This window comes from Hypomesus nipponensis, chromosome 20 (assembly GCF_054491055.1).
Source record: "Hypomesus nipponensis isolate SF chromosome 20, ASM5449105v1, whole genome shotgun sequence".
NCBI classification, from domain to species: Eukaryota; Metazoa; Chordata; class Actinopteri; order Osmeriformes; family Osmeridae; genus Hypomesus; species Hypomesus nipponensis.
In genome coordinates, this window is record NC_140380.1 from 9,213,764 (window position 1) to 9,239,935 (window position 26,172).

Genomic DNA, 26,172 nt, shown 5'->3' on the forward strand with positions numbered 1-26,172 from the left:
AAACCAGGGACAATAATAAAAGGTCTGGTTTGGGATTAGATAAGGAAAGAAGGAAGGGAAAACTAAAGAGAGAAGAGATTGATTTTCGGGGAGTTTTTTGTGATTATTTTTTCTGGCGCTGTCACACATATTTGATTCAGTGTCCAGGACTTGTGGAATAGGCCGGTTGTTTTGTGGCTCTTACTTCAAGGTCGAACTTGGAAGAGAGCTGCAGTAGGAACCAACACAATCACAACACAATTGTATTACTGTAATAATCAACCTTGACTTCTCCGACACGGCGGACGTCGTGACATCGTGCAGTCTTTCTTCTTCTCGTCTCTTTCCTCCTCTCTCCCGCCCTCTTTCTCTCTCAATTATCTCTGTCTCTCCCTTCCCTTTGTCCTTCTCTCTCCTCTGTCTCATCTCTCTCTCTCCTTTGCTCTCTCTCCCTTCCCTCCCTTTCATTGTTTCTCAACGACGAATTAAACCCTCGAAAGGTGGAAGCAGTAAGAAAGAGAACTGCAGACTTGGCCTGTATGTATCTTGGCCTGTACGCTCTGTGAATTGATGTCAGTTATAATCATTTCTTCCACGGTGTTCCCAGTTCCTTTAGTTCTGGAGGGAGTTAAGGGCAGGGTGGCGGAGGGGCCATTGGTCGGTCCCACTAAATGAATATTGTCAGATGGATCGGCGGTTTCTGCTCCTAACCCTCTGAAGTCGAGGCGTCCAGAGGAGCAGCCACCGCCGCTCAGTGTCGTCGCTACGGCGACGGATGGAGATGAGCACGTTTTGTTTTCATTCTCTCTCGTCTTTTTTCTCTCTCTCTTTCTTCTTCTCTCTCTGTCTCTCTACCCACCTCTCTCTGTCTCTCTACCCACCCCATACTATCTCCCTCTTCCTCCATCCCTCCCTGTTTCTCTCCAACTCCCTCCCCCCCCTCCCCCCCAGTAAACAGGCTGGTTCTGGGTGGCTGAGCAGAGGAGCCAGATGGCAGAACAGGGTGGAGAGCTTCTCCGTGTTCAAGCTCAGCCAGTACCTCCATCACCTGCTCCGCCCCTCTGGGCTCAGACCTCTGTCTCTCTCTCTCAATCTCTGTGTCTCTCTCTCTCTATCTCTTTCTCCTTCTTTTCTCCAACTGATTGTCTCTCCCCTCTCCCTCTCTTTTTATCTTCGTCTCTCGTCCTTTCTTTTCCACTCTCTCTCTCTCTCTCTCTTCCTCTCCCTTCCTCCCTCTCCCCCTCCCACTCCCTCCCCTGCTCTGGCCCTTCTGGGCTCAGTCATGTTCCACGTGTTTTCCAATACTGGAACATGAGGGCCTGTTAGTGTAGCTTCTCTCATTATCTCTCTCTCTCTTATTATCTCTGTATGTCTCTCTCTCTCTCTCATTCTCTCTCTCATCCCTTTTTTCTTTTTCTTTCCGAGTGCCTTCCCTTTCCCTGTCTCCGTCTCTCCCCATCTCTCTCACCTATTAGATAATGAAGTGGGACATTATATCTACCACACTGCTGGTCTAGCAAGACCTGTATTATATGTGCTGTGATGGACGAAACCAGCCTGGCTGTGCTCTGAATGTAGATGAGACTGAACCACCATCCACAAGTCCCACAAAACACCAGCATTCAGTTCCCTGCTGAAAGTTGCGTTGGCAGACATTTTCTGCACACGGTCATCAATCCGCAATCTGCTAGCGACTCAAATTCCCCACAATACCCTGTTTTCTGATTTAGAAATAATTCCGAACTCGGGTGGCGAAAGGGCCCGCGATCGCGCCAAGCGCTAAAGTAATCTCCCAAGTATTTTTAAGGAGATGTTCACACAGTTTTCGCTGAGCAATTCTATTACGGGGTGATAGCTTGGTGGATTAGGCTTAGTCATGGAAGAGGGGATGGAGCCTACTGTCTTCATGGTAGAGAGTCACCTTGTGACTCACCTAAATGCCAGGAGTCTGCATCATTAAGCAATGCACATACACACAGACACAAAGACAGAGAGATCCCATCAGCTATGGCGGCCATCTTCAGATCGTCCCGTTCCCGATAGCGGATGTTCTGTCCCCTCAGTGTCTACTCAGGATCCTTCCAGCTCCGCGTGATCGACGATGAGCTGGTGTTGGGGACTGTGGAGACCCGACTTCTCCGGGGCCTCCGCTGTGATGGATCCTCCCAGACTGACACACCCGACCCTGGGCTACTCTGTTACAGAGAAGCTGGCCTGGTGCAGCTGGATGGAGGGCTGGATGTCTGGGTGGCTGGCTGGATAGCTTGCTGTCTGGGTGACTGGCTGGCTAGCTGGCTGTCTGGCTGGCTAGCTGGATGTCTGGGTGGCTGGGTGGCTGGCTAGCTGGCTGTCTGGGTGACTGGCTGTCTGGCTGGCTAGCTGGATGTCTGGGTGGCTGGCTAGCTGGCTGGCTTGCTGGCTGTCTGGGTGACTGGCGGTCAGGGTGACTGATTAGCTAGCTAGCTGGCTCAGACTGTCTGGCTGGCTGTCTGGCTGGGTTAATGTCTGGCTGGCTGGCTGGCTGGCAATGTCAGCCAAACGTCTGCTGTTATCTTGATGTTGTCCTTCAAAGCCAGCCTCTCTTGTGTGTTTTAGCGTGAACTCACTAGCATATTCTACATGATGATCATTTGCATTTTTCCCAATGAGCACTAAAAACAGTCTGTGTTGGAGGAGTGGTTTCCGGAACGATTATCTTGGAGAGACGGGGGATACCAGTCTCAGTATCATGGTCATTCCCCGCAGAATTTTCTAGACCTTCCAATATCAATTTTCCATCTTCGTCGGGCATCTCACCGAACGATCCCAATTCCCACAGGTGTTGTGGTTGGTCGGCAGCCAGCCAATGACACGCTCCGGCTGTCACTTCCTGCCTGCACCTGGCTCGCCTGAAGAGGCTGGAGTATTCCTGACAGTCTCCCTGAGTGATCACAGAACAGTGATCAAACGGCTAACGTCTCTCCCAGCGTCTCTCCTCTTATTGGCTCTGACGGAGCTCTTCCACTGTCCGTCCTCCCTCCCTCCCCTTACGACAACCCTTGGGAACTGTAGTATCCTGGAGTAACCACTTGGAGTTGTTTTGGGTACCGCTGATGTTGTGTTCTTTTCAAGTCAGTTGAAGAAGATGTCCCATGCGGGAGGCTTGGGAAGTTATGTCTGTCGCTGTAATGTCGGAAACAGTAAAGTCAATTCAACTCACTTCATGTCTGATTAATATGGAACTACCACAGGAACTGTGAGTTGTTTTAGCTAGCTAGCGTTATCCACACCTAGCAGACGGTTAGCTAGCATAATCCACGACTACCCTCCAGCTACCTAGCGTTAACAACCATGCCTGGCAAACAGCTAGCTAGCACAAACCACAACTACATACAGCTAGCTAGCGTTAACCACACCTGACGAACAGCTAGCTAGCACAATCCACAACTACATACAGCTAGCTAGCGCTAACTACAGCTAGCAGACAACTGATAACTGCCTAGTGCTGTCCTCAATACAACCACGTGCCACCGGCAACTAAATCCCAATTGTTGTTTTAGGAGAGGAGATTGCTCTCTAATAAATGTTTTCTTCTGCAAAATAAAACTAAAATCAATCTTGTTTGGGGTGTGTTTGTTTTCATCATCGGCTCCGAGCTGTCTAACCCAGTCCCTGTCCCCATCATTTATGTGCGGACGGGGCTAATTCAGTGTCTTTAAAGGCGATCAGAGACCTTGGAGAGTGATGCCATCTATCTTAGGGTGGCGGGGACTGTAATCAAGCATCCTGAAGTAACTCTGAGAGAGAGAGACGGAGAGAGGGAGAAGAGACAGAGAGCAGACAGAGAAAGAAGGAAAGCGAGATCTTATTATAGCCTGGCTCAGACCTGTGCTACTGGCTAGCTCCTATTGGTAAAGGGAGGCCACAAAAAAAAAAGAGAAGGAGAGAGGAACCATCTGGAAAATGTTGTAATGACCACCTGCTCCGCTTCTTGGGCTTTGATTAGGAGGAATGGATGAAAACCAACTATTCAACTTCGATATGGCGTTTTTTTTTTCTTTTTTTCTCACTTTTCACACAGCATGTCAAACACAGCTCTCATCTCGAAGCAAAGAAAGATGGTGTGAAAAGTGAAATGGTGAGATTAGGACAAACATTCCAGCAGCTTTTGGTTTGATAATGATTGTGATTGAAATTGCTTGTGTGTTTTCAAATGGGTGTGTGTGTCTGTGTTTTCAAAATGGGTACGTGTGCGTGTATGTACTGTGTGTGTGTGTGTGTGTGTGTCAGACTGTATTTCAATGGTAATTTGGTATTGCGTCAAAGCGAAGTTGCCAAACTAAAGGTCGTGTCTCGCCTGTTTGTTTTGCACTTGTTTTCTTTTGTCCTTGTCTGTGTTCTGCTTGTTGACATCGCCTACACCGACTCCTCCTCTCTCTCCCTCTCTCCTTCTCTCCCCCTTCCCCTCCAACACTGGAGCCAGGCTGACTTCAGCAGGTGGAAGAGCCTTGTTTGTTTGCTCTGAGCATATCTTCCCTCCAACAAATGACATTTCGCAGAGGAATTGATCCAGCGATTTGGGTTGATCCTCATCTGTCTGAATCCTGATGCAGCCTCTCTCTCTCTCTCCCTCACTCTTTCTCTCTCTCATCCTCTCTCTCAATCCGCCTGTCTCTCCCTTTCTCTCTCAAAATACTGATGCAGCCTTGGAACATGGAGTGTGGGTGTCCCCCGGGCCTAGCTCTCTATCCCTTAGACAAACACTGATGGCCCCCAACCTTTAACTTTGAAGGTTGTTGCCGTGGCAGGAAATCCTGCGAGCGAGCGCCGACTCGAGACGTCTGGGGCCGCCATTGACTGAGCTGAACCATCGTTTGTTTGTCTGAAGCATTTAACAAACACGCATCTTTTCCTGTCCTGCTCTCCTCCTCTCCTCCTCCTCACCTCTCAGTCTGCCGGGAGCAGGTCTTCGTCTTCCACAATGTTGTCCATGCAGTGTCCTTGCTGCTCTCTCTCTCTCTGTCTCTCTCTCTCTCTCTCTCTCTCTCTCTCTCTCTCTCTCTCTCTCTCTGTCTCTGTCTCTCTCTCTCCTAGCCATCCCTCTCTCTCTCTCTCTCTCTCTGTCTCTCTCTCTCTCTCTCTCTCTCTCTCTCTCTCCTCTCTCTCTGTCTCTGTCTCTGTCTCTCTCTCTCCTAGCCATCTCTCTCTCTCTCTCTCTCTCTCTCTCTGTCTCTCTCTCTCTCTCTCTCTCTGTGTCTGTGTCTCTGTCTCTGTCTTGTCTCTCTCTCTCTCTCATTCTCAATCTCTCTCTCTCTCTCTCTGTCTCTCTCTCTCTCTCTCTGTCTGTGTCTGTGTCTGTGTCTGTGTCTGTGTCTCTGTCTCTGTCTCTGTCTCTGTCTCTGTCTCTCTCTCTCTCTGTCTCTCTTTCTGTCTCTGTGTCTCTGTCTCTCTCTCCTAGCCATCCCTCTCTCTCTCTCTCTCTCTCTCTCTCTGTCTCTCTCTCTCTCTCTCTCTCTCTCTCTGTCTCTCTCTCTGTCTCTGTGTCTCTGTCTCTCTCTCCTAGCCATCCCTCTCTGTCTCTCTGTCTCTCTCTCACACCCTTCCTCTCTCTCGCCCTCTCCTTTCATTCCACTCATTGCCCCCTTTCACAGCGACAGTGAACAAGGCTACACCTGCTTTTTACTGTTCAGCCTTGCAAACTATTCATGCGCTTCAGATTTCTCCTCGGGTCGTTCTGGTGGATAAGGCCCTGAGGCTGGTCTGCAGTGAGGATTTGGACTGGGTAGCTTTTAGCCGACCTGTCAGCCCTCCCCTCCCTCCGTCTGCCAAACCCGTTTTAGGCCACAGATGCTATTTGCTGAATGGGTCGATACACCTTTTCAAACGTATCATGTTCTGGAGCCACTCCAGGTGTCAGGGAGTGAGACGCTCTCGGAGTAATTGTTGTACGGCGCGTTTGTGTCAGAAAGTACCCTTAAAATATCCAATTGGTTGAAGCCTGTCTGTCTGTCGGTCTGCCTGTCTGTCGGCAGGTCTGTTTGTCTGCGTGTCTGTTTTTATGAAACTTGCGGCGTTCTTGGACGCGGTCTGTCCAACAGCAGTTAAAAGCAAACCCTTCCCAATATTCCCCCCCCCCCTCATTTCTGAGCCTCTGAACAGGTAAACAACAGCCAGTGTGCCAGACCCATGCTGAATGCTGCCTTGAAAACACAGTGACTGACAGCAACTTTAATGCTCTCTCCTCTCCCCGTCTCCTTCCTTCCTTCCTTTCCTCCTCTTTCCTCTTCTCCTCTCTGCCTGTCTGTCTCTCCCACCCTCTCTCGTTTCCGTTCTCCCTCTGTCTCACTTCTGTCGTTCATTTTCTCTCTCATTCTCTGTCTTTGTCTGTCTTTTTGTCTCTTTCTCTTCTTCTCTCCTCCTTTCTGCATGGCACCACATCGCTTACGTTAACGAACACACTCGTAAAAATACAGACTGACAGCTCAGCAGTCACACATACACACACTACGTGCGCCCTGTTTAGGCTCTCTCTCTATCTCTGTGTCTTTGTCTTCCCTCGGCCTTCCCTAGGGAGGTAGAGGAGAAATGGAGTGAGAGTGAGCCTGTCTGGTATGACAGATGTTATATCCATTATCCAGACTCCTTCACAGGGGAGGATGGATGGTGAAAGCGTGCGCGAGGCGTCCAGCACTGACGCTGCACTGCTGTGACCTCATCACCAGCAGGCCCAGTGGGTCAGCCTGAACCTCCCTGGTCTCAGCTCTGCTGGCCACGGAAGGACGCACTCCCAAACTGATCTGGGACGAGAGTTTGTGAGCGCCCCCGTTCGGATCGGGGGAGTCTGGGGGGTGTTACAAACACGGCGCCCCCCCCCCCTTTTGCCAGAGCTCCATCCCATCGCGGCGTTGCCGTGACGCCGCTGATGGTGATGAGCGGTTTCGGTCACGACTACTGAGCGTGCTCGATCGGGGGGCGTCAGCACTGCCAGTCTAAAGTCCCCCTGGCCCCTAGCCTGCCTGCCACTGGGGGGACGACAGTATCCTCTGCAGCAGCAGAAACCTGTGTGTGTGTGGTAGTGTGTACAGCATGTGTGTAGGTACAGTGTGTGTGTGCGTGTGTGTGCGTACAGTATGTGCCTGTGTGTGTGTGCCTGTGTGTGTGTGTGTCTGTGTGTGTGTTATTGCGGAGGCTGCGAGCCCCCCGCCTGAAAGACGAGAGACGATTCGTTTTCATTTCCTGGTGTCGGGAGACGGGGAGCGGCGTGGGGGGGGGGCGTTTAGAGTCCAGACACTTCCTGCTCGGAGGACAGCTCTCCGAGCGGCACGGTGACGGAGGGGGAACAACCCCACGGTTGATTGGGATGCCCTCCGCACGCCGTCTGTTCCGGATGTGAGACACTGCTGATGTTGGTCATGAGTCAGCATGTCACTGCTTCGGTCGGTGGTCACTGTTCGCACGGGGGATGTGTGCGTGCTCCGATTGGGTCTCCTCCCGGCCTTCTCTGAGGGGTGAACGACTTCACCTCAGCGAGCAAAGATGCCCGTCCTTTTCTGTTTTCAGAGATGACCCTCAAGTTTCCATCTCCCATGATGTTTTGCCCGCTCGTTTGTGTGTCTGCCTTTAGAAACCCGGTTTGAAAGGAAGCCGGATAATAACTGTTCAAGCTGTCTCTTCCATTCTGAAGGGAAAGGAAGAGAGGCGGAATGACTGTGCAGGAATCTTCTAGGTGCTTTGCATAGGTGAGTGTCAGCTACATCGATTCCTAGTGATTCATCCGGCTCTGCCTTCGAAAGGGGAAAAAGTTGCTTGTAAAAGCAGAGAAAGAACAGAGAGAGAGAGAGAGAGGGAGAGAGAGAGAGAGAGAGAGAGAGAGAGAGAGAGAGAGAGAGAGAGAGAGAGAGAGAGAGAGAGAGAGAGAGAGAGAGAGAGAGAGAGAGAGAGAGAGAGAGAGAGAGAGAGAGAGAGAGAGAGAGAGAGAGAGAGAGAGAGAGAGAGAGAGAGAGAGAGAGAGAGAGAGAGAGAGAGAGAGAGAGAGAGAGAGAGGAGAGAGAGAGAGAGAGAGAGAGAGACGCGACATTGTTCCCCAGACTTGTTCTCTCTCCACCACAACTGCGAGTCTGGTATTTACTCTCATGTCCCCGTCGTTGGGTCTAATGGTCTGCTAATTGATTTATTCAGCCTGTGAGTCAGGTAATTGTTTGGGTTACACAAAGTCACCCCGGCAACAGCCCCGCAAGTGCAACATGGCCACTGTATGACAGCCTGTCAATCCCACTGTGATCCACGTCTGCTGGTGTGACTTTCAAGCTTTAATGGTTACCTCCGAGACTTCTGGAGGTGGGGAGAGGGGGTTGGGGAGGAGGAGGAGGAGGAGGAGGAGAGAGGACTAGCTGTAAAACTTGACATTATTACACTGTTCTAATCCTCAGAAATGACAAATGCTTATTCAAGTGCAGACTGAGTATGGCTAACTATTTACTCAGCCTAAGCCTATAACCTTGACAGACTGACTTACAGGTTATTAAACAAAGCTTCTAAACATAATAAATGGAACATCTGTAGTGTCAAAAATGAAACTTAACAGTTAACGCCCACGGTAGGCATTCCAAAGATTGCCAACTATCGTCTCTAACTGACATTTCTGACACGCAGTCACGTCTGATGGTGGTGATAAATTAAGGCTTTGTTATATGAAGACGCTTAAACAATGCACAGCCATCACCACACAAATCATCCTTTCTCTGTTTAATTAGCGTGCCTGCGAGAATAAGAATCCAACAATTTAACTTGAGAAATCGTTCTTCTTTCATAATGATGTCAGGAATAGCGAAGTTCTCACTGTAAGTATTGTTTATTGCCCTCAGCCATCTGAACAGAATCGAGAACCGCAGTCGGGAATGAAACAACGTATTTATTCATGGTGACATCTGTGTCACAATGCATATTCACCAAGCCTGTCTCTATTTGGACGGGCTCCAAGCCCTGTTGCAGGTTTCAGATGCTAATTGGTTGTTTTCAAACCCAGAACGGAATAGGGAAGCAGGGTTGGGTGCGACCTGGAGTTGCAGACTGGGGGCCGTGGCTAGTTAGACAGCGGACAGGGGAGATTGGTCTCCGAGGAGAGATGCACGCACAACAACACATTGAAGCCGGCTGTAAGCCCATACTGTTTGGCCCTCGCCCAGACGACACACACACACACACACACAGGAATGAACGTATGTGCTTTCATGTACACACATACACACACAGAGACACTACGTTAACGAACACACTCGTAAAAATACAGGCCGACAGTTCAGCAGTCACACATACACACACTACGTGCACCCTGTTTAGGCTCTCTCTCTCTCTCTCTCTCTCTCTCTCTCTCTCTCTCTCTCTCTCTCTCTCTCTCTCTCTCTCTCTCTCTCTCTCTCTCTCTCTCTCTCTCTCTCTCTATCTCTCTCTCTCTCTCTCATATCCCTGTCAAATTTCAAAATCAAATCAAATTTGATTTGTATAGCCCTTTTTACACGCAATGTCAGAGGCCTTCTCGTACGCCCATAGAACAGCAGCCGTCCAATCTCTCGCATCCCTTAAGAGGCCATTTCTCCCCGAATCTTGAAATGCCACCGTAAAAACCGCTCAATATTTCCTTAGCGCTGCATCGTCATAACCAAACTAAAGACATGACCCTGGCGTCTTCTTCCTGGTACGCAAAGATCCGCCGGCCTATTAGGGAACCCCTTTTATCGATCAGCGAATCATCATCATCATCATCATCATCCGGACCAGTAGCTCGGCAACGCTGTAACACGGCAACGCTGTAGCGCGGCAACATGGAGTCCCCGGCTTCCAGGGGCTGCCTTGAATGGATGCTTAGGATGCTGGACAGGGACCCGGCTGCTCGACGGTCATTACCATAGCATTATTCTTCCAACAGTCCACACTGTGGAGGGGAGAGAGACAGAGAGAGTGAGTGTGTAGAGAGAGAGGAAAGTTAGGAAAAAGACACAGGAAGGAGTGGGAGGAGAGAGAGAGAGAGAGAGAGAGAGAGAGAGAGAGAGAGAGAGAGAGAGAGAGAGAGAGAGAGGAGGGAGGGAGGGAGGGAGGGAGGGGGGAGGGGGGAGGGGGGGAGGGGGGAGGGGGGGAGGGGGGGAGGGGGAGGGGGAGGGGGAGGGGGAGGGGGAGGGGGAGGGGGAGGGGGAGGGGGAGGGGGAGGGAGGGGGAGAGAGGGGGAGAGAGGGGGAGAGAGGGGGAGAGAGGGGGAGAGAGGGGGGAGAGAGGGGGAGAGAGGGGGGGAGGGGGAGGAGAGAGGGAGAGAGGGAGAGAGGGGGAGAGGAGGAGGGGGAGAGAGAGAGAGAGGGAGGGGGGGAGAATGAACAGCTCTGAGGTCATTTCCTTCCTCCCTTGCTGGGCTGTCAGGCCATAGCATAATAAGCTGAAGAGGGGAGCACATTTTTTCCATTCCCTCTCTTTTTTTTTCCCTCTCTCACACACACACACACACGCACACACACCGTGACACACACAACCAGCGCGGGCCTCTGGTCTAACTTCCCACATGTGTCTCAGGATCTAAATCTGGCAGGCGACCACAGGGCTGTAACTCAGCCCTCTCCGCCTGGCTCAGAATCCAGCAGGGAGCGCAGCAGCAGCGCTCCAACCAGACACCAGCAGGACACGGCGCCGCGAGGTCAGGAAGCTGCATTGAGCGCGTGCAGGGAAGGGACTTGGCCAAGGGGGGGGGGAGTGTGGAAAAGTTATTGGAAAAGCTGACGAGAGGTGGTGTTGATAAGGACGGCGAGGTGGTGGTGGTGGTGGTGGTGGGGGCGCGCGCTTGGTGCCGTTAGAGCGGGCCCTGTCACAGCTTTCTAAGTGCTCAGTGTGACACTCCCTGACTCCCTGAGCTGAAGATCGGGGGAGGAGAGGGAAAGAGAGAGGGGAGGGAGGAAGACAAACCGAGGGGGGAGAGAAGAAACGGAAAGAGGTAGAGGTAAGTTTGGATTCTTCTGCGTCTTTCTTGGCTTTGTTTGTGCGGGGGGACGCTGAGAGCTCCAACTCATTAGACTCGTTGGAGAGGAAGGGGGTGGGAGGTGGGCCGAGCTATATTTAGAAGGGAACTGTGAGCGGAATCAAACTGGCGGTATTCTTCTCCGTGTCAAGCGCTTGAGAGGGGCGGCTCTGTTGTAGTTTTGCCTCGTGTGCATGTCAGTGTGTGTGTGCGTGTGTTCTCCCTGGTGCTTGAAAAATATCAGAAGCACAGTTCAAATACCGACCCCCCCCCCACCCAGGATTCAGGCGGGAAATTAATCTGCTATTTACTTTTCGCCAGGAGGAGAAAAGTTAGGACGGCGGTGAGCCAAAACTTTTTTTTTTTTTGTTGTATTTCTTTATTTTTGTGTCGTTGAGGAGGGGGGGGGGGGTGGGTGTATTGTACCGCTTTTCGTGGGTGTTGGTTCTGCGCGTGTCGGAACGACGGCAGCGTGTGGTACCGAGTCTCAAGACCCACTCTCCCATATCATTCTGGCTCACATTTGGTTTCAATTACCCCAGGGCCCTCTGGGGAAACGGCAACTATAAATAAGTAACAACTCTCTCTCTTTGGACTGGCTCCTTACATCAGTGCTGTCAGACGACGAGCAGGCTGGGCTACTGACGCTGGAGTGGGGGGGGCTGGGACCCTGGAGCAGGGGCTGGGTGGCTTTAGGGTGTGTGTGTGTGTGTGTGGGAGGGGGGGAGGGAGGGTGTGTGTCATGGGTGTAGTTGGTGCTGTTTAGGGTGGTCCGAGGCATGCCTCTCCCAGTCTAGCGCTTAAAGCAGACAGCTAGGAGGTGTCTGTTGGGATTGCCTCTAACCCTTGATATAGCAGACCCCCAGCAGGTGGGCGGAGACAGATGCAGAAAACAGAGCTGCTCGACTTCCCACACACTCACTCTCTCTCTCTCTCTCTCTCGCTGTCTCGCTCTCTCTCTACCTCTCTCTCCCACTCTCGCTGTCTCGCTCTCTCTCTACCTCTCTCTCCCACTCTCGCTCTCTCTTTCTCTCTCTCTCTACCTCTCTCTCTCACACTGTGTGCCTTCTCTCCATTCACACGATGGGGAGGTGTTTGGATCCAAACAAACTAGTTTCCGTGGTGACTCGGTCTCCGTCGGTTCTGCGAGTCGACGGCCGGTTGGGGTCCGTCCCACGCAGGGGGGGAAGAGGGGGGGGGGGGGCTCTTCACATGTATCTGTGACAAGTCACACTGCTACTGCGGCGCATGCTTCAAAAGAAGGCCGCTCGCTCATCTGATAAACATCTACTGCGGGAGGGAGGGAGGGAGGGAGGGAAAGTGAGATAGCAAGGAGGACCAAGGAACAGAGAGAAAGGGAGAAAGAGGGAGAACAAGAAAGCTGCAATGACAGATCTGGAGAGGGGGGGAGAGAGAAGAAGGACAGAATAAGCGAGCAAAAGAGAGCGTTGATATGAGGATTAGGCTTCCCGACTGGAACACAATGCCCTTGTTCTTCCTAGATGTGGGTGACGCAGTGTCATTATTCTAGAAACGCGGTCTTCCTTCAGTCCACAGAACTGCAGCTGTGGCTCCAAACCAGAATACAGTAGCCTTACTTGTGATGCTGCAGAAAGAGAGCATTGTGGGAAGAAAGAAAAAAAAACATGTTCTTTTCGGTTCCCTTTGTTCTAACTTTTTCGTGAACAGCATATGCCCTGTTTTATCATTCTGCTTACAGACTCCCCCTCTCTCCCTCCTTTTGTCTCTCTCCCCTCCTCTCTTTTCCTCCCTCCCTCCCTTTCAGTTTCTCCTTCTGTCTTTCTGTTTCTCTCTCTCTCTCTGTTTCTCTCTCTCTCTCCCTCTGTTTCTCTCTCTATCTTTCTCTCTCTCTGCCTGTCCAGTTGTTTCTGGTCAGTCAACAGATCATTAAGGTCTCGTCCCAGCTCCCCAACTCGCTGTAAAAATAAGAATAATTGGAGGCCGGCAGTCAAACTCAACGGTGTGGAAGACGAGACTCATCCTATCCGGCGTGACCTCTTAACAAACGATACCCCTGTTCTTTGTGATTCCCGCATTAATACCAAAGTATGGATGACATTCTCTCCAGACTCCCCTGTCTTGCTCCACTCCCTGGCTGTTTGCTGCAGTGTGAACTTGTTCTTTGTGGTGCTCCTTCAGAACGGGCTCCTTGGTGTCCTTTTCTACTGACGCTTCTTCTTCTTCTGCTGCTGCTAGATGTCAAGTCACATGGAGTCTTTTGGTTTTTCCTCTGCCCTGCTGGCACTGCACCAAGTCACACTGACGCTCTCTCTGGTAGGGTGAGGAAACGTGCAAATCCGCGCCCTCTCTCTACACACACACATGCGCGCACACATCCAAGCTCTCTGTACACGCACACACACACACATCTGATCTCTCTCTACACACACACACACACATCCAAGCTCTCTCTACACACACACACACTTATGCGCACACATCAAAACTCTACACACAAACGTGCTACACACACGACAAAACTGATTAAAAAGATCTGAACTAATTTGTGACTTACCGTAACCCTGATGTATGAACATACATTCGGCCCTGGAACGTTCCACCGTCTTAGTTTCCCGCCGGACTGATGACGGGTCATGAAAGCCTTTCAGTCACGCCACTCTGTGGAGCAACTTTTAAACCGTCAGATTACCAAGTCGTCGGCTACTTTACAACACACGAAGAAGAAAGAGAAGGCCAGACAAACGCTTTCTTTAGTTTGACTTCATTTGAAACTAGAGGATCAATTAAATATGTAAAACACAAGCCAGGCAGGAAGAACAAAACAGTGGCATAGTCATTAATAATTGGGTTGCGATCTCCGGAGAGAGAACATTAATTAGGTTTTGTCTGAAAGGCTACATGAAAGCGGTCAAACGAAAAGATTATTCTTTCGGTCCTTTATAACTTTAAAAATGAAACAGTTTTTTATCTCAACTATTGCATTACATTCTCCTTGCAATTAACAATCTGCTTACAGAAGGACATTAGCCAAATAATTGACATGGTAAATACAGTTACTTGATGTAAACAGTGTCTCGTTAAGAACGACGGTAAACGCTTCGCTTCAAAGACGCCCTAGCCCTACTGATCGCCGCGGGGAAGATCATTGAAACTCGCGCACGCACCACCACAATCACTTTCCTCGGCACAAACACGGACAGATGGGGGAGAGACCTTCCTGGCGCGACTAACGTTGGTGAGCTACGTCGCGTGGCTTCTGGCCCGCGTGGCCTTCCGACCCTCCCCTCCCAAAAAAAATATTTTTACTGTACTGCACAGTACAGTACGTATCACAATATCTCTAGGTCTACTAGACTCCACTGACTGAGTCCCTGTTCTGCCCAGACAGGACTCCTGAAGTCACCTCTCCCACAGTTGTGGGATAACGCTTCTCCCTCTCCGGCTCCTTGGCCCTGTTACTCACCCAAGCGCTTATGACAATCTGATGATTAAGGTGTTAGCCTTTCGCGCCACGAAAGCGAGGGAGAACGAGGGCGAGGGATATGGAAAGAGAGAGGGGAAAGACTAGTCTGGTAGTCTGGGGAGACAGGGCAATTTACCATCACTGTCTACTGTCCCTGGGGGGGGGGGGGGGGGGGGAGGGGGGAGGCAGCAGAGGGGAGAAAGCAGGGGAGTGTGACACTTGACTCCTCGTGGCCCATCACTGGGCTGGAGTTGAGCTGTTCCTCTCTTACTTTATCTCTCTCCCCTCTCCGTCTCTCTCCCTTCTCTCTCTCTGTGTCCCCTCTCTTTTTTCTCTCTCTCTCTCCCCTGTCCCTCTTCTCTCTCTCTCCCCTCTCTGTCTCTCTCCTCTCTCTCTCTGTCTCCCCTCTCTCTCCCCTCTCTGTCTCTCTCCTCTCTCTCTCTGTCTCCCCTCTCTCTCCCCTCTCTGTCTCTCTCCCCTCTCTCTCTCTGTCTCCCCTCTCTCTCCCCTCTCTGTCTCTCTCCCTCTCTCTCTCTGTCTCCCCTCTCTCTCTCCCCCCTCTCTTTCTCTCTCTCTCTCCCCTGTCCCTCTTCTCTCTCTCTCCCCCCTCTCTTTTTCTCTTTCTATCTCCCCTCTCCCTCTTCTCTCTCTCTTGTCTCTTTTTCTCTTCCTCCGCCTTCCCTCTTCCACTGAGAAGTTGTATTTATAGACCCGGTTGTTTGAGTCTGGGGCCTGCATGTCTTTATCAGCCCTCAGTCACTTCTCTGGAACACTCCACAGCTCAAATGGTTGAGTCAGGAAGGGCTGCGTAGAGGGTTCAGCTTTATACATCACCCTTCAGTGTGTTTGTGTGAGTAACCAAGTTGAACTGGTTAAACTCACTCCTCAGTATAAATACCGCCCAGCCGCGCCATCAAATTGCTAGCTTTTTGGGTGGCGTAGCTCGGCTGAAGTGGTAGTTATGAAAGGTTGCGGTTGCTTGTGTGAGTCAGAGGTGGGGAAGGGAGGGAAGGGAGGGAGGGAGGGAGGTAGCCATTCTGACGAACGTTGGGATGACCCTCAGGACTCAGACAGGAATTAATGATCATGAGCATTAGAAACGTTATGTCTGTTGTTCTGCCTGCCTGCCTTTCTGTGTGTCTACATCTCTGAGGTACACAAAGAAAAGTTCACAGGGAGAAGGCCTATAATTTATCTCATGCTGCCTGCAATGCAACTCCGCGGCAAACAAACATGCCGAGAGGAATACGGACGCAGGCGTTCGCCTAGTAATCAGCTTTATAGAGACGCCAGTGAACGAATCATGGGGGTTTTACTCGACAAAGCCAGTTTTCCTTGCACCAGCCGAAACAAAACAAGCAAACGTATTCAGCTGTTAAAGTATTCATCTTGCCCTCTAGACAGTCGAGTCAGTTCTCAGTCTGACTTCACGCTTTTAACCAAGCATTAACTAATGAATTCGGTGTTTTTTTCGTTTCATTTTTCATCGCCACAAGGATGCAGCGGCTTATGAATCACTAAGGGGGGTGCTTTGTTCGATTTTCTGAGCTAATGCGAAACACGTTCATTTTCCAAATATGATTTCATGACCTTTGCATCTTTGTTATCCATGTGTTTTTAATGAACACGACGTAGTCAAAACTTGTGGGAAAACGACAAAGTTTAGCGGACCAGCAGTAATTTTACAACCTACAAAGGTAGCGCTGGATTGGGAATATTACGATTAGAAACCCGAGGGGCGAGTACATAGCCTGTTGTAAATATTATAAAACGCTGTAGCTTATTGGTCAGCGTGGCGTTAATACCGTAACTGTAGGCTATATATTCTTTAAAGGAACACATGCTGCCCATTGAAAGTAAGCTTGTCTAATGATGGAGAGTAGTTCCACATTGACTTGCCTCATTACTGGCTGGTGCCCAGCAAAAATAAATATTTCAATTCTAACTTTTACAACCCATGTTTCCTCAAGTGTATTTTCTTCAAGCCAGGACACGACCATGAACAGTTAGCCGTCGGCCAGTAGCCCTCTGCTGTTGAGCATTTATCTGCTTTCACATTCTGCGGCGTTGACCACGGCCTGTTGAGTAGAGTCAGAACGGGAGGTATGAAGTTGCCAGGTTTCTAAAAGTTGCCAGGTTTGAGGAACCAAACCACATGTCGTCTATAAAAATAAAAAAAAACTAATGGAGAGGAGCCCAGCGATTTGGCGGAAAAAAGAACCAATAACATTCAGCAACGCTCGGATTGGCTCTAATCAGGAACATACTCGCTGTATTTGCGAGTTGTGCCGGTCCTTCCTTCATGCCCCGAGCGAGAGGACTACATTGGATGTTAGCGAAGCAGAAACACTCCAAAGGGCAGAGTTTTGATTTGCCTCCAATTTTCCGTTTATTTCATTTTCTGCCTGTTCAGTTTTCCCTTCTGTGCTTCTCTCCCTTCATGAGTGTAAAACACCATTATTTATGCTGTAACCAAGCACCATTCTTTCGCTATTGAACTTGGAGTAAAAAATAAAAAAAAGAACAAAAAGAAAATAAAAAAGGACTGTTCTTCTGCCAGTTTAGAGAAATATATTTTGGTCTTCGTGCACTGACTGTCTGATACCTGTGAGGGGAAAACATACTGGAGATTCGTGTGCTCTATGTCTACAGAGTAAATTATAACAGAACAGAGTAGAGCAAAGTAGAATGGATCGAAACACCGCAAAGTAGAATTGAGTAGAAAAAAAGAAATGACCAAAATAGGATAGAAGACCCACTTTTTTTCCATTGTCATGTTAATCATCGCCTGCATCATCACCAACCTCCTCCTGGCATTTACATTTCAAAGCCTGTGATGATATACCTAACTTGACTGTGAGGTGTACAGTGGGAATCTCCATTTTGCTGACTGGCGTTCTGGCGTTTTCACAGGCCTGTCTGCTGTCATTTGTTTCAGTTAGCCGTGAATGTGTGCGGTTGTCAAACCTGATTGGATCTGGTGCTCAGGCCAACACTGTAGACTGTAAATTGTATTTTGCACAGAGTTATTAGGCCATTATTATGACGGTTGAAGTGAACAATGCCTTTTCCCCTTTTACAGGCTGACAATTAGAATCATCATTAATGGACACACTCAGCACATCAATGAGGCAGAGCCAGAGTAATGGAGATATAGAACACTTATGGGACTATCAATCAATTTGATTCCTAACTAAACTGTCTTTCATTGTGCCGCGACTGAACGGTCGAGTATTGATACTACAGTAGAGCCACGATCCTCTCTCTCTCTCTCTCTGGGGCCAGGGTTGTGGGTTCTGCAGTGGTTTGCCTCGGATTTGATCAGTGCTTTGATCAGATCAAGCGGGTGCTTTGGCGGTGCAGCCGTCGGCCTTGTGTGTTGGAGTGCTGTCAGCAGACACAAGCTCAGACAGGGACGTGCGGCTGCATGGAAAGTCGTTGGATGCCGAACATGAACACAGTAAACCACGGTGGCCACGTGGGCTGTTACGCTGCTTGTCCGACCGGTGTGTGCTAACCTGTGACTCTCTCCTCCCCTCTCTTCTCCTCCTTTCCTCCCCTCCCCTCTCCTCCCCCTCCTCTTCTTCGCCCCGCTCTTCCAATCCTTCCTCCTCTCCGCCTGCAGATGAACCAAGAGCAGTGCACTCATAGGAACAATGTTCAGAGCTCAGAGAAACCTCACGTGTACAAGGTGGGTATCTACGGCTGGAGGAAGCGCTGTCTCTACTTCTTCGTCCTGCTGTTGATGATACTCATCCTGGTCAACCTGGCCTTAACCATCTGGATCCTCAAGGTCATGAACTTCACCATCGTAAGTGGGCGTGTCTGCATGGGCTGTGGGGGTGGGGGGGGGGTTACAGCTCAGCTCAGTGGTTAGGGTTAGGGTTAGGGTTAGCCCTAACCCTAGAGCGTCTGCTAAATGACTAAATGTAAATGTAAATGTAGTGGAGGGGGGGGGGGGAGAGGAGGGGGTTAAAGGATGTTACTGTTGTTTTAAGGAATTCACCACACCTAGTTTACTGTGAAGTAATGTCGAGGCCTTGTGGAATAACGTTTATCTCTGAGGCAATCTAGAGGGCGGGAAGGAATTCCGAGTTACAGTCAGCCAAGTAAGCTATTATGTAGTTGGCCAATTTGGGCAAACCGAAAGGTTAGATAAATTTGTTGATATGTAGGGTATGCTAAGTTACAAGAAGTTCATGAACACTCGTAAGTCCTGATGAACTCCTGGCACCTTCCCGACTGACTAGTTGTTGTTGTCAACATCCCTCCACGGCGGTCAGCACTGAGAACATTGATTATTCCATTTACCTTAACAGTGTGCACGAATAATAAGGGTTTTTCCCCACAGGGGGCTGGGAATGAAGGGCTGGTAATTGTCAGAAGCAGCATTTGAATTCTACCAGTTCATTTTCCTTCACAGTGGTCGATCTGCAATAGTGTTGTCCACTTAGCAAACTCGAGGCAGAGTGGGGTGGAGGAGGAGGGGAGGTGAGAGGGAGGGGGGTCCTTAGCACCCCCACAACGCCCCCCCACCCATCCCTTCCTTCTCTGCGTGGATTTTGTTTCTTCCGACCCCCTGTGGTTCGTGACTTTCACTCTGAGGGTTCCTAGGGTTACCGTTTATTCAACCTCACAGTGGTCACCTGCCTTGTACTGCTCAGTCATCAGACGCTTGGAGGAACTGGCAAAACGTCCCTAGTGTAGATACACACACACGCACGCACACACACCCACGTTGACATTCATTTGCAGGATTTTTTTCTGTTTTGCCTCACCAGTGTAGACCCCAGTGAGTCACAAAGGAAGAGGAAGAGGTGGAGGGAGGGAGGGAGGGAGGGAGGGAGGGAGGGAGGGAGGGAGGGAGAAGTGGCGAGACAGAAGGAGCGAGCGAGGGAGGGAGGGAGAAGTGGCGAGACAGAAGGAGCGAGCGAGGGAGGGAGGGGGTTCCGGAGGGAGAGAAGGAAAGAAAAAAGCAGCGAGTGGTAGAAAGAGAAGAGATTGAGAGAGGGGGGAGGAGAGAGAGAGAAAGGGAGATAAGGAAAGCGATAAAGAGAGGAGAGAGCGAGGGAGAGAGTCGGTTTGCCCCCCCCCCCCCCCCCCCCCCACACAGTTTTGTTTGTCTGTCCACCTCTCTCATGGTGTTGATGAGTCAGTCCGGGGTGACGGAGGAGAGATGCCCGCCCCCTCTACGCCACCCTGAATAAAACATGAGGGCTGAGAAATAAATAAACACATCAGAGCGGGTCATTCAGGAGTTGCTCTGACTTTTAGATTATTTCTAGAATCCATATTTCATCCCAGGTGTGATGTTTGTCTGTGGATTGGAGAGTTGTGATAATGCATTTGCTTTGATCCAAATTGGAGGCCAGGCGACAGAAGTGTTGTGTATGTATGTATGTATGTATGTATGTATGTATGGCCTCTACCTTACCAGCCTCTACCTTACCAGCCTCTTACTGCCCCAGCCTCTACCTTCCCCAGCCTCTACCTTACCAGCCTCTTACTGCCCCAGCCTCTACCTTCCCCAGCCTCTACCTTCCCCAGCCTCTACCTTCCCCAGCCTCTACCTGCCCCAGCCTCTACCTTCCCCAGCCTCTACCTTCCCCAGCCTCTACCTTCCCCAGCCTCTACCTTCCCCAGCCTCTACCTGCCCCAGCCTCTACCTGCCCCAGCCTCTACCTGCCCCAGCCTCTACCTGCCCCAGCCTCTACACCTTCCGAGCCTGTATACCTTCCGAGCCTGTATACCTTCCCAGCCTGTATACCTTCCCAGCCTGTATACCTTCCGAGCCTGTATACCTTCCCAGCCTGTATACCTTCCGAGCCTGTATACCTTCCCAGCCTCTATACCTTCCCAGCCTCTACCTTCCCAGCCTCTATACCTTCCCAGCCTCTACCTTCCCAGCCTGTATACCTTCCCAGCCTCTACCTTCCGAGCCTGTATACCTTCCGAGCCTGTATACCTTCCCAGCCTCTATACCTTCCCAGCCTCTATACCTTCCCAGCCTGTATACCTTCCCAGCCTCTATACCTTCCCAGCCTCTACCCTCCCAGCCTGTATACCTTCCCAGCCTCTATACCTTCCCAGCCTGTATACCTTTCCAGCCTCTATACCTTCCCAGCCTCTATACCTTCCCAGCCTGTATACCTTCCCAGCCTCTATACCTTCCCAGCCTCTATACCTTCCCAGCCTCTACCCTCCCAGCCTCTACCTTCCCAGCCTCTATACCTTCCCAGCCTCTATACCTTCCCAGCCTCTACCTTCCCAGCCTCTATACCTTCCCAGCCTCTATACCTTCCCAGCCTCTACCTGCCCCAGCCTCTATACCTTCCCAGCCTCTACCCTCCCAGCCTCTACCTTCCCAGCCTCTATGTAGGACCCAGAGGTGCTGTCTGCTTTACGGCCCTGCACTTTCAGGTGCACTCAAGGACAAGACTGGCTCTTTGGGCGTTAAGAGTCTTCTGGCGGCACACGCACACCTACACACACACACACACACACACACACACACCTACACACACACACACATATACACACACACACACATGCAGCAGATGGCTGCTTGTAGATTTATGTCTGTTTTAATCGCCAAGCAGCTCCTGAGCAGTGTGTGACATATCAAGGAAAGATCCGGATGAAATATTCACGCCAACTTCTCTCGGAGTCGGAACGCCATGAATATGAATAAGGAGCTGAAGTGGACATTTGTTTGTGTGTGTGTGTGTGTGTGTGTGTGGGCACCATACATTTAGCATTTTTCGATGCTCATCATGACGAGTAGTCACATCACACTCTGTCCCTCATAACGCAGCTCAGCCTGAAGATGAAATATTCACCCACTCAGACCCATCCAAGAACAAACTTGTGACTTTAAAGCTTTTAGCGATGAAATATGTACGCCTGACCGGTCTTGAAACACATTTCTCCACGACGGTCAAGACGTGACGCCCACGCTGAGTACAGGAACACCAACACGTCAGCTGGGGGACTCTGTGGACGAGGCTGTGGGTGGACGAGGCTGTGGACGCACGCCCTGACGCACCTCGTGTTTGGTTAATTGGAACCCTCTTTTTGACCCCTCGTTCTTGACCCGCTCCTCTGGTGCTGCGGCGGGGCCCAGGTCGAGAGCCGCACACACACACACACACCGAGCGGGAGAGGAGGTGAAGAGGAAGGATGAGAAAGAGAGAAGGGAGAGAGGGAGAGAGGGAGGGAGGGATGGTGATCTTGAAGGAAGGAAGGAAGGAAGGAAGGAAGGAAGGAAGGAAGGAAGGAAGGAAGGAAGGAAGGAAGGAAGGAAGGAAGGAAGGATGGATGGATGGTGATCGGGAGAGAGGAAGGTATGGTGATCTTGAGGGAGGAAGGGAGGGAGGGAGCAAAATGGAGAGGAGGAATAGAGATCATGAGAGGAGGACCAGAGGAAGGGATGGATGAAAGGATGAAAAGCTTGAGACCACAAGCACCAGCTGGCCTCGCATCCGCAAACCAGTCAGGTCAACAGTCAGTGACCAACACACATTTATATCACGTTGTTCTATTCCTTTAGCAGATGAAGTGTATACCAAAAACTGCTGAAGAGCTCACGAGAGAGGGAGAGAGAGTGAGACAGGAGGAGAAGAAGGAGTCAAACTTCAAAGCCTGGTGGGGAGATTCTCACTAGATTTAATTGAACACTTGGGGGAGGCCACAGTCAGACATGGTTGAGTGACTCTAACTGCTAGTGTGTGAGATGACCGCGGATTTCTGAGCCCCCCCCCCCCCTCCGGCTCTGTCTGTGCTAATGGCGTTTAGTAAACACCGCGCCGTGTTAGTTTAAAGACTCTGAGGAGAGGAGGGAAGAAAGGGTGACACCAGCAGGAAGGTCTGAGCCAGAACCAGACCATTCCATCTCCTCTTTCTTTCTCTCGTCTCTTCTCTCTCTCTCCGTTTCGCCGTCTTCAAATCTCTCCCCTGCCTTCCTACTACTCTATTTTATGGATGATTTATTCATTTAGCAGACACTTTTACCCTATGCGATTGTATAAATAGACCACGTAGAGAGTATGGCAGAAATTCTAGGGTATAGTTTGCGATGGGATTTCGGTGGTTAGGAATGGTTAAGGAATGGTCTGTACCCAGACTAACAAACTAACTGCTTCTAAGCTGTGGCATACAATAAGAATAGCCATACTGCAACAATAGCATATTAACCACAACATAACATGGTGCATCAAACTCTTCGGTCGGCGCTGTCTCTTGCCAGACAGAAGAACCACAAGACCCCAAACTGCAGCGCGCTTAGAACGGACACATTTATATAACAAGTAATGTTCTCCCAAGTGCTGCTTTACATGTCCTTTATGGTTCCCCGTCTCTTTCCCTCTTGCTCTTTATCTCTTTCTCAGATTTGACTGGCCAATAAAAGGCTTTTTAGAAATTATTTATCCTCTCCGTCTCTCATCTCCCTCTTCTCCATCTCCGTCTCTCTCTACCTCTCCCTCTCTCTGTACCTCTCCATCTCCCCCTCTCTCTCCATCCGTGCTTCTATCCCTCTCCGCCGTGGTCTCCCCTCTTCTCTCCCTTTTCCATCCATCCTCCCCTCCCCTCCTCTTCATCCCCCCTCCTCTTCGTGTCGGACACGCGAAGGCTGGTCCCGCTGCAGGAAGCCCCGCCCCTTCCTGGTAACCGGGTGCGTTCCCATGCAAAAGAGAACTCCCTGCCCGTGGTGATGATAGATCGCTGTACTTGTGCTCCACCTTCCTCCCCAGCCCCCCACAGGGGAGGGGGGAGACAGAGGCCAGATTCATTAGTCTACTGGAGAGCGAGAGCGATATGGAGGTAAAGGGGGGAGAAGGAGAGGGTGATCCATTAGCAGTGTTGGGAAGAATACTATAAAAACATATTTTGTTACAGAATACATGCCCCAAAAACGTAATGTATTCCGTTACAAAATATTCGGAATACTCTGGATTACTTTCACATTAAATTGCATTTTATAAGTGTAGGAATGCAGCCATCAAATCCTGATTAGTAAACTGTGTTTTCCGATAACAATGGATCTTAGTTGTTACGAGGGTTCTCTACTCGCATAATAACGAACCATCATTATTTCTTACGTGCGTTTCCCAAACATGCTCGTAAGGAGAACCCTCTTACGTGTCTACTTGAGCGTGGATCAGACGCATGCTTTGGACAACCATGGTACGTGAGTTTGCATCCGCCGTGCATGTGATGGCCATGCATTGGCTTAGCCAATAGCATTGCAGAAGGAAAGAACAAGAGGCAATGACATGGGAGCGACGGATGTAGTTGTGTTCGTACAGTGTAGAAACAGTTGTGTACAGTGTAGAGTTGCCTTAAAGACAGTGAATAAACTCTATAAAGTATTGTAATGTAATCCATTGATTTCAACAATGTAACTGTATTCTAAATACCAACTATTTAAATTGTAACTGTAACGGAATACAGTTACTCATAATTTATATTCTGAATACGTAACGCCGGTACATGTATTCAGTTACTCCCCAACACTGTCCATTAGTCTACCACCCTCAGTGTCCCCCGCTGACATGACCTCAGCCAACCACCACCCACACCCCTCCCCCCTTACCCTTAGCCCCCCCCAACACACTCCTCCCCAACCTGACCCTCCACCCCCACCCTCCTCCACGTGGAGACGGCTAATAGCCGAGCTCCAGCAGCAACATGTGTCAGCGAGCACTCTAATTAGCGTTCCGTCCCCCAGCACCCCCCGACTCTGCGCTGCTCCCACCTTCGAGAGCAAAACCGCCCTCATTAGCACAAACGCACTCAGCTACGCGCCCGCAATTTTCCATCTGTGTCTGGGTGAGAGGGGGGGCAGGGGAAGGGGGGGAAGGGGGGAAAGACAACGTTTTTTTAATAAAATATAAATGAAGAAATTGCCCCTGACTCCTGGGCACCAGTTTGAGAGAGCGAAAGAAGGAGGGAGGAGAAGGGAGGAGGAGTCGCACTGGGTCACGGAATCCGTCTTATTCCATCCTCCGCTAGCCGCGGCGGTTTTCATAACGGACCTGAAAGGTTGCGCAGCGCTTGACCCCCAGCGTCGGAAAAGTGCTCATTCTCAAACAGAAGAGCTCTCCCTGTCTGGGCTCCGCGCCAGCCCCACCGCTCCCCGCATCTCTGTCCAGGAGAGGCAACTCGCTAGCGGGGTGACGGGGGAGCGAGGAGGGCCTCTCTGGATGGGGGAAGGGGAAGAGTCCTCCAGTCACGTTGAGCTGGGCATCTCCGCTCCTGGTCTGGATGTGTGGTTCTCTTTTCCAGCCAGGTAGGGGGCAGAAGACGTCCTGACTTTGACCCAAACCCAAGCATCCACCTTGGGTCTCGGAGCACTCCGGGGTGGTGGTGGTGGTGGTGGTGGAGCATGTCCTGTGAGGAAGGTCGATTGGAAGCCACCCCCCACACCCCCCTTCCCTTCCTCGGTTAATTGAACGAGGTTGCAGTTTTGGTGGCTCTGCTTTGGCGTGACGCCTGTACCAGTGAAATGAGCGTTCACTTCCTGGGATCACTTCCTGGGTTCACTTCCTGGGATCTAGGGGCGAAACTGGTGCGCGCACACGAGAAGTGTGTGATGTCGATGAGAACCTCACCTTTCAGAGGTTGTCTGGCTCGGTTTGTCATTGCGGCGAGAATGCCTGCAGTCCTCACCTGCTCACAGTGGCCGCACCCAGTCGTCCGGTCTGTAGAAGCCTGTCTTTGTGCGTGTGTGTGGGTCTGCTTGTGTGTGTGTGTGTGTTGGCAGGCGAACGTGTTCTAAGCGAGGCCTGTTGTGTTTGTTTATGACAGGTGGGGAGACGCTCGACTTTCCTGGCCAGAACCAAAATGGTGTCATTGTCTATTAACCTCCGAGTGAGGCTGTTTAATGTGTTAGGGTGGCACTTTTTTTTATCCTCTTCCTCTCTACCGCTCCCTTCTCTCTCTCACTGTCTCCATCTCTGTGTGTGTCTCTCTCTCTCTCTGACTCGATTTCTGTCTCTCTCCCCCTACCTCTCCCTCTCTCTTTCCCCGTACCTCTCCCTCTCTTTCCCCCTACCTCTGTGTCTCTCTCTCTGTCTCTCTCTCTCTCTCTCTCTCTCTCTGTCTCTCTCTTTCCCCCTACCTCTGTGTCTCTCTGTCTCTCTCTCTGTCTCTCTCTCTCTCTCTCTCTGTCTCTCTCTCTGTGTGTCTCTCTGTGTGTCTCTCTCTCTTTCTCTCTCTCTCTCTCTCTCTCTCTCTCTCTCTCTCTCTCTCTCTCTCTCTCTCTCTCTCTCTCTTTCTCTCTCTCTCTCTCTCTCTCTCTCTCTTCTCTCTCTCTCTCTCTCTCTCTCTCTCTCTCTCTCTCTCTCTCTCTCTCTCTCTCTCTCTCTCTCTCTCTCTCTCTCTGTATCTCTGAGCTGCAGCATGGAGTCTCACAGCTCACTCCTGTGTTTTTTCCTCAGTCAGCAGAAACGTCCACAGGGAGAGGAGAGAGAGAGTTAGATTTGCGACTTTGTACGTAACACGTGTGGAACGGCATGGATAGAGGGTGGGAGGAAAAAAAACAACCTTTCCCATTTTGTTGATTTACCTGACAAACGGTACAGAGAGATAGCGTTCGCTAGCCCGGAGTCGCCAAACCCGTTTCGTAAATTAGTGTTAGTCTGGAACCTCTCAGTTCTTCTCAGTGTTGAACCTCAGTCAGTTTCGTTTTCCACGGGGTGTTATCAACCAGCGCAGACAAAATGCCTCAAGACGTAATTGGATAGAATTGGACAGATACAACCAATCAGATCAA

The 26,172-nt window shown here is 50.5% G+C and overlaps 1 protein-coding gene across 2 annotated transcripts in view; it reads left to right on the forward strand.

Annotated features, from left to right (window-relative positions):
• sgcd (sarcoglycan, delta (dystrophin-associated glycoprotein)) overlaps positions 1-26,172 on the forward strand; it is a 122,733-nt gene that overhangs the window by 64,152 nt on the left and 32,409 nt on the right. The window contains exons 1-2 of one of the 2 annotated variants that reach the window (XM_084683855.1): positions 10,850-10,936; positions 18,025-18,210. In XM_084683855.1, coding sequence (XP_084539981.1) covers positions 18,025-18,210 — 186 coding nt within the window. In that variant the 5' untranslated portion in view covers positions 10,850-10,936. Of the gene's footprint in view, positions 1-10,849; positions 10,937-18,024; positions 18,211-26,172 lie in introns of those variants that run through there. The other variant, XM_084683854.1, reaches the window with a different exon arrangement.